The 16,283-nt window shown below is 40.7% G+C and overlaps 1 protein-coding gene across 7 annotated transcripts in view; it reads right to left on the bottom strand.

Moving 5' to 3' along the window:
• Positions 1 to 15,693, bottom strand: part of Nbea (neurobeachin) — a 494,166-nt gene extending 478,473 nt beyond the window's left edge. For all 7 annotated transcript variants that reach the window (XM_041659254.1, XM_041659249.1, XM_041659252.1 and 4 more), the window contains exon 1: positions 14,929 to 15,693. In XM_041659254.1, coding sequence (XP_041515188.1) covers positions 14,929 to 15,198 — 270 coding nt within the window. In that variant the 5' untranslated portion in view covers positions 15,199 to 15,693. The remainder of the gene's footprint in view (positions 1 to 14,928) is intronic.
• Between the last annotated feature and the right edge of the window lie 590 nt (positions 15,694 to 16,283).

The raw sequence follows: 16,283 nt of genomic DNA, 5'->3' as shown, positions 1-16,283 counted from the left end.
AGCAAGGGGAACACTTATCCATTGCTGATGGGAGTGTAAACTTGTACAGTCACTTTGGAAGTCAGTGTGGCAGTTTCTCAGATAACTGGGAATCAATCTACCACAAAATCCAGGAATATCACTCCTGGGCTAAACCTAAAGGATGAATCATACCAAAAGGACACTTGCTCAGCTACGTTCATAGCAGCTTGATTTGTAATAGCCAGAACCTGGAAACAACCTAGATGTCCCTCAACTGAGGTATGGATAAAGAAAATGTACATTTCAGCTATTAAAACCAAGGACACCAAGAAATTTGAAGGTAAAGGAATGTGGAACTAGAAAAAAAAAATCATCCTCAGTGAGGTAACCCAGACCCAGAAAGACAAACAGGATATTCACTCGTAAGTGGATATTAGCTGTAAAACAAAAGATAATTGTGCTACTTAATCCACAGATTCAGAGAGACTAGGTAACAAGGAGAGTTCATGGTGGAACACCCAGATCTCCCTAGAATGGGGAAATAGAAAAGATTTTGTGAATGGACTGAGGGCGGGTGGGGATGAACATGAGCCATCAGCTGGCAGGGGAAAAGAGGGAGAGAGTGTTGAGGGGGACTCCTGGTGGGGGCATTTCAGGATTGGGTGGAATATGCTGGTACAAGGGAGTTTCCTAGAAGTCAGCTTAGACTCTTAGCAATAATGAACTGAACTGAGCTGGCCATCTCCTGTGCCAGATTGGAGCCTGGTCCAATCGCCATTAGAGAGGTGCCACCCAGCAACTGATGTAGGCAGATGCAGAGACTCACAGCCCAACACTGGGCTGAGTTCAGGAAATCCTGCTGAGGCGGAGCAGGAGGCGGAGCAGGAGGTGGAGGCGGAGGAGGAGAAAGGAGTGTAGAAGTCAGAGGGGTAAAGGATACAACAAGAAAACTCATAGAATCAACTAACCTGGGTTCATAGAGACTCACAGAGATTCAACCTACAAACAGAAAGCCTGAATGAGACTGACCTGGGCACTCTGCATATACGTTATGTCGGGGTCCAGCCTCAACATGTTCTAGGATAGGGGCATATAGATTAGAAACATTAGGCAGACAACAAAGATACAAAGGAAATAGAGTCGGGAGGGCAACTCATTGAATACTAAATGTGCCTGCCCATTTATTTTTCATACCCCAACCCAAAAGGAGGGAAGAAGGCAAAAGATATCTTTAACATGATACAAAGAACAAACAGAGCAATTACCTCTTCAATGCCTGCAAGCATGGAAGAATCAAGTAACTATATCCTGAGCTAAGTATTCTGTTGTTTAGGCAGAACATGCAGCAAGCACACCTTAGGCCAACCATCCTGTAGGCAGTTACTCCCTGTGGGTCAAGTCTCCTGTCATAACCTTGAAGAAGCAAGAATAGGCCTGAACTCTCCGACCTTTCGTCAAGGTGGAACAGATCCACAACCTTGGGCTCCTATATTGTTACAGCTGTGTAGCTTGGTCCTCTTGTGGGACTCCTAACAGTGGGAACAGGGGCTCTCTCCTGAATATTTTACTAGCATCTGAGACCCTATTCCTCATACTGGGTCACCTTTTCCAGGCTTAATAGATAGGAAAGTTCTTAGCCTTACTGAAACTTGATATACCATGTTTTATTTATATCATGGGAGACCTGCCCTTTCCTCGATGGAGACAGTAGAGGATTGGGGGATTTGGAGGAGGGAGGACAAGAGAGGGAGTGGGGGAAGATGAGAAGAAGGCTACTGCCAGGGTGTAAAATAAACAGATAAATTTTTTAAAAGTGTAATTTAGCCTGCAAAAATAAATGATAAAGAAAAATAAATTAAACTGGCAAGAAAGTCCATCTGTCAAAAAACAAAAAGCTTGATTCTACTTAAAAGTTATAAACCAGAGAGTCACAAAGTAAAGGGAACTATAGTCATTAAGACAAACAGAAAAAAAGGTAGACTGGGTAAAGTCAAGGAACTGGTTAATTCCTAGTCTGTGAAACACTTAGGATTTCAACCAACAGTCTCATCTAATCAAGTCATGCAGCGGTCAGACCTTATCAGACTATAGGGAAGGCACCATGTCTCCTCACCTATCTTCAATGCTCAGATAACTTTCTTTTCAACATGAACTATGCATATATAAACCTAGATACCACTAGTATCCCTTTACTTGTAAAAGTAAACAAAGAAATGCTAAAGCAAATGGCCAATAAAGAAATCAAAAGAATCAGCAAGTACAGAATTCCCAAGTAGAACATGACCAAAACAAGTCTATTTATGAAATTATATCAAAAGTGAAAAAATACTCAGAAATAAGAAGGTAGCTATGCACCACAAAATGCCAGATTCTGTGTTAAGTATTCAAAATAGCAAGCTGAGAGATAATAAATACAATGATCCTCAAGGGATTATAATTCTCCAGGTAGTTCATCTAGTAAACAAACAATTAGAATGTTCAAGTGTTGAATTTGAGGTATAAACAAAACATACAAGAGAGCAGAATGGGAGGAGCACGTTTTAAGGGTATACCAGAGAAGTCTGCTTAAATAAGTAATAATTAAGACCAGAGTCTTAAACATGAGTAGGAATGTTTTAGGAAAAAGGAAGAATATGAGAGTTGAACAATAGTGACAATTTCACAGGTAATATGCAACTTGATGTAACTCTTAAAAAGAGAAGATAATCTTACATTAATTCACATTCCTTAAAAAATAAGTTCTAGAACTCACAAGAATTTGTTTAACTTGAAAAGGCAGAGAGCTTTTTGATGCCCTTATATCTCAGGTGATGATGACTGAACTGAGATATAGAGTCAATAATGCTGCTGGCACACTGCCAATATCATTACTACCAAAGAAATTATAAACAACAGCAAACTTAGAAATGGAGGATCTAGTCTGGAAGGCCACCCCTGAAGCAAGCAGCTACGCAACCTCAGACAAGCCCCCTTAACCTCAGCCAGACTCTGTAAGTGACAATAATAATAAACCCCCACTTACTCCAAGAACTGGAAAAGGCCATTAAGAATCACAGTGTAAAAACAAGGCCAACCTATTTATGCCAATTCCTCTTCCAAAAGTGAAAGCTCGGCAATATAGCAGAAATGCTTATACGTCAACTTTAAGCACAAGTTATTTCCCTCAGCAAAGGAAAACACTTATGAAAAGGAGACATATCTAAACATTTACAATCTCATAAAAATCCTGTATCAATATTTGCTCTACATTAGCAAATTAAGAGAGAAATCATAATAATTAGAAGTTACATTATCTATTTCATTAAAATAAGTAGGGCAGTTCAATGTGTATTCAAGCACATGTATGTAATGCATCTTATACTACCTCTAATATTCAACAAGAATGTCACCAAGCCTACTTTTTCTCTGTATAGTTTTAATCCATACCACTAATTTTTGATTCCAAATACTATACAAATGATCCAATCTGCCTAGTAAAAAGGTAAAAACATAAAAGTAAAAAGGTCACTTACAATACTGTGTAATAAATCATTTTCAAACTCAAAAATAGCTCACAATACAATTTTTGCTAAGTAACTTCTGTGTGTAAATCCATCCAATTGTACCGCATACATTTTTATTTCTCTCTTCAGGGAAGCATTACCACTCAGTGTCATTTCCTCACACAATGGTACTTTTGAGATAATCTCTGGGTACCATATTTTATATAGTAATGAGGAAGAAACCTTATTTTAGAATCTAAGGATCTAAGTCTAACAAAGCTATTCAGCACCAAATAATTGTCTAACTTGTCTAATTGCTTCCCATTCTTGCAGTCTTACTTTCTGAACCTAGCTGTAAAAGACAGTATCTTCAAAAGGAACAGTAGTCTAAGAATTAGACTATGCAGTTCAATTTCACAAATGAACAGGATATTGTCAGTCATTGAGACTATCACTGAAATTATTTTCTAAAATTAAGGAATCATGAAATGGTATTTAATCCTATAACTTGCCCCTTAGGCTTGTTATCCAAGTAGTTTTCTAAATATTTAAACAAATATTCCCAGAGGGAGGTATTATTTTCCTGGGATCATCATTCATGCCTTACTATATATCCATGTAAGACTCAGCCATGTGAAGGAAGGAACAGACGCAGCAGGTTCCAGGTAAAGAAACATGTGTTACCTCATGCCTATTCCTTTCCTAGTCTCTACCCTCCTCAAAGTAGGAAATTAGAGAAGAAAGGAAAAGAGGAAGGGAGGTAAGGAGGGAGAGAGAGTACCACAGGCATCATGTGAAATGAGAGCAAGATTTAGGAGTACATGATGGGGACACCTGAGATCTTTTTGAAAGGTTCCCAGGCTCAGATATTTTGTATTTGTTTTAGTTAAGTTACTCTTTTTTTCAGACTAAGAAAATGAACAACAATAAGTAGTAAATATTATCTATGCCCTAAGATCTTTGCGTGTAATAATTACATTTAATATGCACAACAATCTAATCAGGCAGATAACCCACATTAGAGAGACATGACAGAAAAAAACAGAGAAATCATTACTGTAAACTGTATAATAATTATAACATGGCTGTAAAATTATTTAACTTTTTCCTACTACCAAATAGATTGTTGTTAACTGCTTTATAACACTAAACTACATTTACTTTCTAACCTGTCCAAGGGTAAATTTTCCTAAGCTAAAGAAGCCTAGGGCTAGAGATTTAGTTCAGTTGGTACAATGTTTGCTTAGCGTGTATAAGGCTCTTATTTCAGTTTCCAGCACCACATAAACAGGGTGTGGTAAAGTACATCTGCCAGCACTAATTAAGGTGCAGACAGGCAGAACAGAAACTTACGGTCATCCTGCTACACAGTAAACTCTAGGCCAGTCTTTCTCAAAAACAATCAAAAAACTAAGAATTAAGCACAGGAAGCTTTTTCAAATTCTTGATAAGTACTGCTAAAATTACTTTCATACAATTAAACATTTTTTGCTCAGCAACAGTATTTAAGAATGTTTTTTTGCATTCCCTAACAAATAATAATCATTTTGTTCATGTTACTACCTCGTGTTCTTGTTTAGTGAGAATGAAAATTGATAGTAATTAACCATGTTTATTTCTCCTTTTTGAAACATACAAATCCTTTGGAAAATCCATACTTTTATTGTTTGTCCTGAAATATTTAATACCCTAAGGGATTTTTTTCAATTTATAATTTAAAGTATTAGGAGTCTTTGACATGCAATCATGAGAAAAAGGACTCAAACAAGCACAAGCAAAACAGGAAATGAGTTATCTTAACACACTGAAACATATGAACATATAACCAACAGACTTGAGATGTTCCAAAGATGCCCTCTGCAATTCACCTCTTGGTTCACATATCTTTGTGTTACTCCTTTCACTGTGGAAGACTGTCAGTCAACTTTACATTTACATTCTAGCATTTTAACAACTCACTGAAAATTTCTGCAACAGAATAAAATATGTTATCAAACTGTCTAAAAAGTACAGCTACATTTTATAAACAGTTTCTGTTTCTGATAAACCAGTTATCAGTATGGTCCAAGGAAACACCAAAGTATAAAAATGGGAAAATGTAATTCCTCAAATGAATGTCAAAAATCTCAAACTGTTAACAGCAAAAAAGACCAGATGCTGAGCAGTCAAAGTCCAAAAAAATCTATAACACTCGGGTCATATTACTCACATAGAATAAATAGACACATAGATAGGGAGGTACACAGGCAGGCAGGCAGGTGGAAGGACAGACAGACAGATGGAGGGATGGACAGAAAGACAGACAGGTAACAGATCTTTTCTTGAGACAGGGTTTCTCTGTGTACCTCTCTAGGAACTCACTCTGTAGACCAGGCAGACCTTGAATTCATAGAGATCCACCTGCCTCTGCCTCCCAACTGCTGGGATTAAAGGCATGCACCACCACTGCCTGTAGATAATAGAACTTTTTTATATCAATACTTCTACTGTCTTTATCTGAAAGAGAAGACGATTTCACCACCCTACCATCATCAATAAAAATAAATTTTAAAAAACATAATGCCAAGTTAGTGCATCCAGTCTAATTTTTAGTTTTATAAGCACTATTTTTGTTCACCTCAAATCATACATCCTTCTTAGTAGTAACTCCAAAAGCTGACAATATATAGCTACATAAGAAATTCATAATTCAAATACTCTTCATACAAGTAATATGAAATAGTTAAACACACACACAAACCATGATTACTGTCACTTAACCAAGCATATTGTAAAGTAAATCACAGCCCCTAATTCTAAGTGGACAGAATAACCATAATTTCACATCATGGCAAATGGAATTATTCAGGCAGCTAATTTTGGAAGAACCTATTCATTCTCTCACTTTTCTGTTACCTTCCCTAGGATATTTTCCATCTAGCAGGTCTACTGCTCAGGCATCCCACTTCTTTGAGATGTCTCAGGCTTAGAATGAGAACTTCCTAAAAAACACTGTGGGCAGTTCAAACAATCCTGAATGATAAAAGAACTACCAGAGGTATCACCACACCTGACTTCAATTGTACTACAGAGCTTTAGTAATAAAAAAGAACGATCTTGGCATAAAAACAAACACACTGATCGATGGAACAGAACTGAAGACCCCGGCATAAATCCACATACCTATGGATACCTGATTTTTATTAAGAGGCCAGAAAAAAACACTAGAAAAAAGAACATCTTCAACAAATAGTGCCGGTCAAACTGGATGGTTACATAAGAATGCAAATAGATCCATATTTAATCATCCTTAAAAACTCATGTCCAAATGGATCAAAGACTTTATCATAAAACCAGATATACTGAACCTGCTAGAAGAGAAAGTAGGAAATAGCATTAAACTCAGCAGCAAAGGAAAAGAATTTATAAACAGAACACTACTAGCACAGGCACTAAGATCAACAATTAATAAATGGGACCTGATGAAACAGAAAAGCTTCTGTAAGGCAATATACCTTGTTATTTGGACAAAGCAGCAATCTATAGAATGGGAAAGATTTTTATCAACTCCACATTCAGCAAAAGGCTAAAATCCAAAATATATAAAGAACTCAAAAACTAGACATCAAGAAAACAACCCAATTGGAAAATGGGGTACAAAAAAATCCTCAATAGAAGAAACTTAAATGGCTGAGAAATACTATATTCAACATTCTTAGCCACCAGAGAAGTTCAAATCAAAACTACTTTGAGATTTCAGCTTATACTTGTCAGAATGGTTAAGATCAATAACACAAGTGACAAACAGCTCATGCTGGCAAGGATGCTGAATAGGGGGAACACTATCCATTTCTGGTAGGAGTGCAGTCACAATGAAAATCAGTGCAGTGGTTCCTCAGGAAGATGGGAATCAATCTACCTCAAGATCCTGCTGTACCACCCTTGGGCATATACCCAAAGGACACTTCATCCTACAACAAAACACTTGTTTAATCATGTTCATTGTTGCTTCACTTCACCAGAAAATGGAAACAAACTAGGTGTCCCTCAACAAAAATAATGAATAAAAAAAAAATGTTGTACACATCCACACTGGAGTATTATTTTCAGGTAAATAGATGCAACTAGAAAAAAATCATCCCAAGTTAAGTATCCAAAACCAAGAAAGAGAGATATGGTATGCATTTGCTTATATAGAGACATTATCTGTGAAGTCAATGATAACCAAGCTACAATCCATAGAACCACAGAGGTTAGATATAGACTAAGGAACTAGGGCAAATAGATACATATTTTTAGGAAAGGGAAATACAGTTGTAAATGCATGGCTGTGGCTAGAATAGGAAGATCAAGTGGGGAGCAGGAGGGAAGAAGAGGCCAAGGAAAGAAATACAGGAAAAGACAACTAAAATTAAGGGCCATTTGAGGAGTAATATAGAAACCAAATACAGCAGAATCTTCATACATATGAGTCTACATATGTGTGTATATGATATATATATATATGTGTGTATATATATATATATATATATATATATATGCAATCTAAATGATATTGCCAAAAAATGCAGAGGGAGAAGACAGAGCCCCAACTGGTCATCTCTTGTCACCAAATGAAGCTTTCAGTACAGAGTTACATCTAATTGAGTTGCTAGTCAAAGGGGTCCCTTGGGAATCCCCCAAAACACAGTCTGTTGCTAAGACTATAAGTTGCTCTCCACAAACTTGACAACACCTACACAAATCCTTGAACATGGAGAAATGGGGCTGATGCCTACATTGAGTTTTTACCCTGCATGCTAGCTAGCATCTTTGATACAAAAGGGAATTTTTTGTAGGCTACCAAAACGCCAACCCAGCCACAAAACCTTTGGATGTACAATGGTATCCTGACTGCAAGATATGCTAGGGTGATGGTGGCTCAAAGCTTGTGAAAGTAACCAGCCAATACCTGATTTGCCATGAGGCCCACTCCACAAGACGGGACCCACACTAGCCATTTCATAGATGACCGAGAACCTGGCACTAGATATCCCAGGGACCTAGGGAAAAACTACATATTAATGCTCTTAAAAAGAAGAGTAGCAATAAAATAAATCCTAATGACATTCTGCTATACTCATAGACCAGGACCTTGTACAGACAAGCTTCTTCCTGCAGCAATGGGAACAAATACAGAGACCCACAGCCAGACATTAAGCAGAGTGAAAGATCTTAGAACACTCACCCATAAAAGGAATGTCTCCATCAAACCCCTCCCCTCAGAGTTCAGGGAACCCTGAAGAAGAGGAGGCAGAGTGTGAGTGCCAGAAGGGACAGAGGACACCTAGAAAACAAGGCCTTCCAAATCAACAGGAGCAATGCACATAAGAACTCACAGAGACTGAGGCAGTATGCACAAGGCCTGCATGGGTCTGCACCAGGTTCTCTGTGTTTCTATTACAGCTAACAGTTTAGTGGGTTTTGTGGGATTACTGTGTGGGGGAATAATAAGTGGGTCTCTGTTTCTTGTGCCTTCTCTTGGAATCACTTCCTTCTGTTTGTTTTGTTCAATGCCAATAGGTTAATTTTTGTTTTATCGTATCACATTTTATTTTATTATTATCCCTTAGAATCCTGTTTGTTTTCTAATAAGGGACATAAAGGAAATGGATCGAAATGGAAGGGAGGTGGGGAGGAACTAGGAGAAGTAAAGGGAGGGGAAACCATAATCAGGATATATTACATGAGAAAAAAGTCTATTTTCAAAAAAAGGAAAACAAGTATAATCATTAGAATATAAGCCATTCAGCTTCTGGATATTGTATCTAAATTAAAAGAATTGAAGATAGAATATTTTCTTCAATTGCTCTTTCCCGTATGAATGGCCAATTATTTCTGCTCCATCAGTCATCCTGGACTGATTTCCACTGTTTCATCAGATACAATTTAGCTACTACTATGACATTAAAGTTTGCTTTTATGTGCAGCTGTGTTCTAGCAGAAACATGAATAATAAAGACTTGACTGGCAACAAAAAAAAAAAAAGAAAGAAAGAAGAAGAACATCGGCTTTTGATCAGGCTGAGTATTTTCTGGAAGTACAGTTTCCCTAAAACCTTACTGAACTTTTAGTTATGTACTTAAGTCAAGAGCTTGAATTACTAACCAAAACAATAGGTCTTGCTGAGATACAGGCTATCAATTTAGGTTCAGCGTTTAAGTTGTAGTCTTACAGAACTAAGTCCTGCCTCCACCCTCATCTTAAGATCCTCCCTGCAGCACAATAAGCAAACACTAAGGCTGAGGAGGCACAGCTACTCTACCACCCTGGCTGCATCCTCATTTAATGCTCTGTAGAGTGGATTCACTTTGACATATGTCTGGAAGCTGGGAGTACACTGGGTGAGATACCTGAATGGAACATTTATCATTTAAAGTTCTTTCTTATCAATTTAGCATAAGGTAAAAATGGCCTTCTCGCTTACAATTTTCTTGATAGTTTGTTGCTCTTCCATCTTTGATGCAGCTACTGCAGAAGAGACCTCTCTCACTTTGGAAAAAAAAAACATTTTCTTTTCCTTTCATGCAAGTTTAGACCAAAGCAAGCTGTTCTAGTGTTAGACATTATAAGGGGGTCCCAAAGAGTTTCCAAGAAGACTCTACCATCCCTAAATTCCAGCCCAAACCGTTGCGTAGCAAGGTAACATGGTGACAATTTAAACAGCTGCTTTATAATCATCAAAAAATAGTTGCCAAGGAAGGCAATCCTCTCATTGCCTCACACTCCACCTCAGCTTGCAAACTCTGTATCTTAAAATGTCTCATTTCAAATACTAATTCTGTACTAGCAGAGGAATTCTTTCCATTCACAACTGATAAAAACCCAACTTCATTTGATTCAAAACTAATAACGATAATGTATCTTAAAAGAACATTTAAATGTTCTAGTTTTATTCTGTTGCTGCTATACACCAAGGTCATTCTCTCAAGATGACTCTAGACTGTGTCAAGTTGACAATGAAAAATAACTAAGACAAACAGTCAATCATGGCAGGCACAGAGGCACTGATACTGAATCAAGAAGACATTTAGCTCTCTTCAATTCATACTTGGTCAAATTTGAAAGCAGAAACTACAGCCATATACTAAAGAATCTACCTGTTCAGTGTCTTAACTAGGAGGGTTCAAAAAGTCCTGGCACCAATTATATGACCACCTTTGGAGAAATGTTCAACCTAAACCAATCACAAAAAAACTTTGGGTAGCTGTCCAGACAGCGAAATGTCTCTGTCAATTCTACAGTTTTAAAAGTTGTTTATAATACACTTCCAGTTTACATAGGTAATATTATATCCTTCTAAAGTCTTTGATAGATAGAGTTAGAAAATAAAGTTATAGTTATAGTTTTCCTTTGTTATAATAAAAATAAAATAGATATAAATATTATAACTATAATTCTTACTTAATAACTGTTTTGTTATATGTAATTTTACTATGTTAAATTTAAAACCTTTCTTTTTGTTTAAACAGAAAAGGGGAAATGGTGTAGGAGTTCCTTCTGTTTATGTGTTGCTTTCATTGGGTAATGAATAAAGAAACTGTCTTGACCTAGTTGATAGGACAGAACTTAGGTAGGCAGAGTAGACAGAACTAAATGCTGGGGAGAAGGGCAGGGCAGAGTGGCAGACGCCATGGATCTCCTGCCTGAGATGAACACTGGTTAGAATCTTGTCAGTAAGCCACAGTCACGTGGCAATACAAAGATTAATAGAAATGGATTAAATTAAGATGTAATAATTAGCCAATAAAAAGTTAGAGCTAATGGCCAAGAAGTATTTTAATTAATAGAGTTTCTGTGTGGTTATTTCAGGTGTAAGCTAGCCAGGTGGCTGGGAAAAACAAAAGGGCCAGCTCGTACAACATATATATTTAATAAATTCAATTTAAATGTATTTGATTTATGAAATTCTATCAGTAAAATATAAATTATTCTGATTACCAATTTGTAAATGAAGAGATTCTCAAGGAAGAAGGGTTACAGTCATAGTTTATTAATAAATAAATAAATACCCTCCTCACAAAACTACCATGATCCATATACCAAGAGGAATTTACTAGTCTAAATGCCCTCGTGCATTTAGTTGCATCTTTTAATACACTAAACTGTTATACCATTTATATTTTTAAGAAGTTAAAATACTATCATTCCTATAACTGAAGACACAATGATACATTGTATAGTAATTTAAAATAATCTATAAACTCATGAAAAAAATCAAATTCAATAACTCATGAAACAAGCTATGACTACAGTTGCATTCTACAATTATATTTAAAATTTATACTACCTAAAGATTTTTAAACACTGTTGTAATTATTTTATTAAATATTAACTCTCTTTTATCTTTCCTAAAAAATACGTTTTTTAAAAAAAGAAACTTCTGTCTTACAAACAAAGATAAGACATGAGATGTACATAGCATTTCCTGGAAGGAAGTAGAAACTTTCTATAAATACATGTCAAGTATGTTTGCAAAGGAAACAATGACTTGAGTATGCCTGCTTTACATGAGATGCTAACCAATAAAACCTCTTCAACATAAATTCTCTTATGATGCCACATAAAAAAATTCCTCCTGAAGCCAACTTCCTGACTAGTTTCGGTCACTGGTAGAGCCACAAGGCAAATCCTTGACACTGGCTATGTAACATTATTTTCAACCTAATTTAGTCGCTTTTCTGAAAGCTCTGTTCCATATTTGAATGTTTTAAGTCACCTACAACACCATGATACACAAGACAAGCACTTACAATGACATCATTCACTTTATCTGTTACTCTGTCATTCTTCTCTACAAACCCTGGGTAGGGGAAATGCCCACTGCCTTGGATAAAAAGCAGAAAAATTTCAAGCAGAGCTATGAAGTCCTGTATTATACTACATACTCAGACTTTACTTTGCAAATGTTTTTCAGGTAAGGCAAATGTGAAACAGCACCTGAAGACCAAACACCAGTTTTCTCATATTTTCTCATTATACGGAAAGAATGAATGAACAGGAACAAACAGAAATACTTTGTCAAAGGTGACTGACTACGCCAAGGCACTGTAGAAACCCAAGGTCTCATTAGTTCCCTCCCTTCCCTGTCACTGGCCAATGGAAGCGATGTTTCAAGGTGTCCACCTTACATTGTGCTTTCACGTTTAACTTAAGATCCAAAGTAAAAGAAATTCATTTTAGAAATATTAAAAGCTTAAAAGCTTCCAACTTCTAACACATCACTCAGTACTCCAAATGAATTTTACTAGTTGTGCTTACTTACCAAATAAAAATAAGGCTTTGATAATTATTATAATTGTAAATATACTTTTAATAATCAACTTAAAATTCCACAATTTCAAGTACGACTATTTTTGAACTATTAAGGTTAATTAACCTTAAATCTACAATGCCAAAAACTATACCTCACATGGCTAATTCAGGAACTACAATACAGCCAGCAACATACTAATGAATAGCTCCTTTGCCATCTACTCTTTACCTCAAAAGTCTCCATCTGAAAATAGATTGCACTTAGTATTTCCATGCAAAGATCAAACTGGGGAATGGAGGTGTATGCAATTTTGGTATCACATTATTTCTAAGGTCTAAGCTAAAACTAAATATTTAAAAAGAAAAAAGTTTGCATCATTTACGGTAGATTTCATTTCACTGAAGAGTTAAATGTCTTTTTTTACCAAAAAAGAAATACTTCACTTCCTTTTTTAGTCTACTGTGTATCTAACGAACCATCTGTTAAGAACTGATCCAGCAGGCATGGCTGCTGCAGAGTCCACACTGGTTCCATATTCAAATCAGGAGCCCTACTACCTCTTATCAGGTTACAACGCACTAGGTAAGCACACAAATGCCATTATCACATCATCCAAAATAAAAATCCTATTGACTACAGAAAAATGGAAAAACTTAAAATGTGTGTGTATGTTCCTTAAAATGCACATAAATTGGGTAGCAGCTAACACATGAATACATTTCTTGAAATTGCATGTCTTCTAAAAGGGGGGGGGGTAACGATAAAAGTAATGGCCTATTTGAGATAAGGTAAAATAAAAAGAAAACCATATTCACACTACTGCTTTGAAAAGAACTGGTTATGCCTATGGGATAACAACCTCACTAACTTACACTGACTTTCGTGGTGGTTTGTTTGAAAGGTCCGCAAAACTAAAAGAGGTGTTTTGTATCCAAGCAGCCATAAATACAGCAAAGTAAAGACAGATAACCTATCTTTTCCTGACACACTAGCAGAAAGAAAAACAAGTGCTTCAACTTTCCTGTGAATCTCAAAGGTTCATAAAGCACAGACATTATCTAATCCGTGTCTCAGAGTACCACTGCCATAGCTGCAGTGTTCTCTCAATTTTCCAGCACATCAAATAAAAATAATTGCTTCACTGAAAATTCAGACTACATGAGTACAGAAAAAAAAAAATCCCCTAGCAAGCATTTTTTTTATCCCTCGACTTCACACCAAGTACAATGGTCAACTGATTGCTCCTGATTTACACCTTGCCTTCCAAAACCCAACCTTACTGAATGTCAAGGGCTAGATGTTGCAGAAGAAACTGAAAAGCTTTGCTGCAGAAAACAAAAACAAAACAGAACAAAATATCTCCAAACCACTGCATTTAACAAAACGCAAGATCCATGAACCACCCTTAATTATGCTCTATTCAGAATTTTCCTCTCCTTTCTTTCTTTCCCTGCCATCAGGAACACTGCTTAGACTCCCTGTAGATAGCGCAAAACATTAAGTCATACACAGTTCTGCAGTAACTCTTGCCATGAAAGGAGCCAAAACCTAGGCTGCCTTTGAAATCTTTCCCTCCGCTCTGTCTCCACAAGCCACGCTCCAGAAGGCAACCACAGGAACCAACCTGTATGATCGGGTGCCCCTTCCATTTTAACACCTTCTGCGCCCCACACCCCCCAAAGGCTAAGGGAAGGAGAGCGATGATTACAAAGAGGGGAAGGTCGCCTGGAGATGGGAGTCGGGGTGAGCACAGGCACCGCGCTCTCCATCACAGCCTCAGAATGTACAGAAGGACAGATGCAAAATCTGCATCATTCGTCGCCCTCCCCGGAAAACACAGCCCCTCAGCTGCTCAAGTTGGACCGAGTGCGCTTCTCGCATTTCGGGAGCTGGAGGCGCGCGGGGGGGGGGGAGGGTTGGAATGGGGGTGTCGTGCCCCAGGGGCCGGGCTGTCACCTCGCGGAGCCACAGCATGGACAATTATGAGGAAGAGAGAAAAAAGCCCCAGAGGACCCAAGGGCCGCCTCACCCTTCCACGCACGGTCCAGGCCCGAACGGACGGTCGTCGGAAGTGCTAGAAAGCCGACCTGAGTTGGGCATCGCGCGGGTGGCAAAAGGGAGGTGGCGCGGTGGCCGTGGCCGTGGCCGCGCGCGGGCAGGCGGCTGAGGGACGCGGGGAGGCAGGGCGCGGGCGCCCGGGGGGACCCTTACCAGGTTGAGCACGGTCTCCACGATGTCCCGGTTGCTGACCTCGCCGACCTGTATGAGTCCGATAAGAACGGCGAATTTCATCCGGATGTTGCGGATCGGTACCGAAGGGTTGATCATCCCCGCGGGCAGCACCACCGGGCCTGAGCCCGAGCCGGCCGCCCCCCGCGGCTCCCCCATGGCGCCTCCGCCGCCTCCACCGCCGCCGGCCCCGACGGCCAGGAGAGCGGCGGGCTGCGCCTCGAGCCCCGGGCCCGGCTTGTCGCTCGCCATCCGCCCCGCTGCTGAGGAGCCGCGCAGCGCCGCCGCGCCGCCTCCGCCGGTTCCGTTATCCCCGCCGCGGCCCCCGCCCCCCGGCCGGCGCCTCGCAGCCCCAGCATCCACCAGCGCCGCGGCGCCGGGGCCCGCTCCCGTCCGCGCCTCAGCCGGGCCCGGCGACCGTGCGGGGCGCCTCGGCCAAACGCCTCGGGGGGTCGCCGCGGAAGTCTCCTCTCGGGTCCTCTCCCAGCCTGCCGCAGCCGTCTCCCCCAGTTCCGCTCCCGGGGCGCCTCCTCGGCGCTCGCCTCTCGGATCTCTCCTCCCAGATCCCCTCAGCGCTCCCGTCACCGAGTTCCACAGCTCGCTGTCACCGGCCCGGCCCCCCGCGGGGATGCTGCCTCGTCTCGCACTGTCCTCCGCCCTCCGCCGGGGGCCGAAGCTCGGGCCGCTGCCACCGGCGCCGCTGTTGTTGTGAAGCCCCGACGCCGCCGCTCACTCCGCCATGTTGCCGCCCCCTGCCTGCGGTAGCGGCCACTGCGCCTGCGCGCAGCGCCCGTGGGGGGGGGGGCGGAGCCCTCGCTGCACCCCCTCTTTTCTCCCTGCGCTCCTCCTCCGCATCCCTCACCCCTCGTCCCTCCCCCACGCGCGCCGGGATCGGACAGACAGGTGAGCAGGTGCGCGGGGAGGAGCCCTGAGGGGAAGGACACAGCTTGCGCGGCCGCCTGGCGTCCTCCTCAGCCTCGCGGTGCGGCGGGCCACGTGCGGGGAGCGGCGGGCCGCCGTGACCCTCCTCGCCCTCCGTGGGCCCGCGACCCCCGCCTCGCGGCTGGGGTCTGGAGACAGGTGCAATGTCGCGCGCGGCTTCCCACACCCCATCCCCCGCCACCGGAGAGGTGACACCTGCCCCTAGGCGCCACTAAAAATAGAACTTGTCAAACCGGGAGCCTCCTGGGCCGAGCTTGCCCTCGAACTCGCCTCCCTGCCTCGCCGCCCGTGCCCTAGTTGGGTGGAGCAGAACATCCCGGGCTAGAAATCCCCAGGGATCCCCAGGTATGATGCCAGTTGAGCATGGCTCCCTGTTCCATAGGCGTATGCCGGTC

The sequence above is a fragment of the Microtus oregoni genome, unplaced genomic scaffold (genome assembly GCF_018167655.1).
Source record: "Microtus oregoni isolate MIOR12 unplaced genomic scaffold, Mior012 000010F_ref0000083, whole genome shotgun sequence".
In the NCBI taxonomy this organism is placed as follows: Eukaryota; Metazoa; Chordata; class Mammalia; order Rodentia; family Cricetidae; genus Microtus; species Microtus oregoni.
This window is presented reverse-complemented; position numbering and strand designations above follow the sequence as displayed.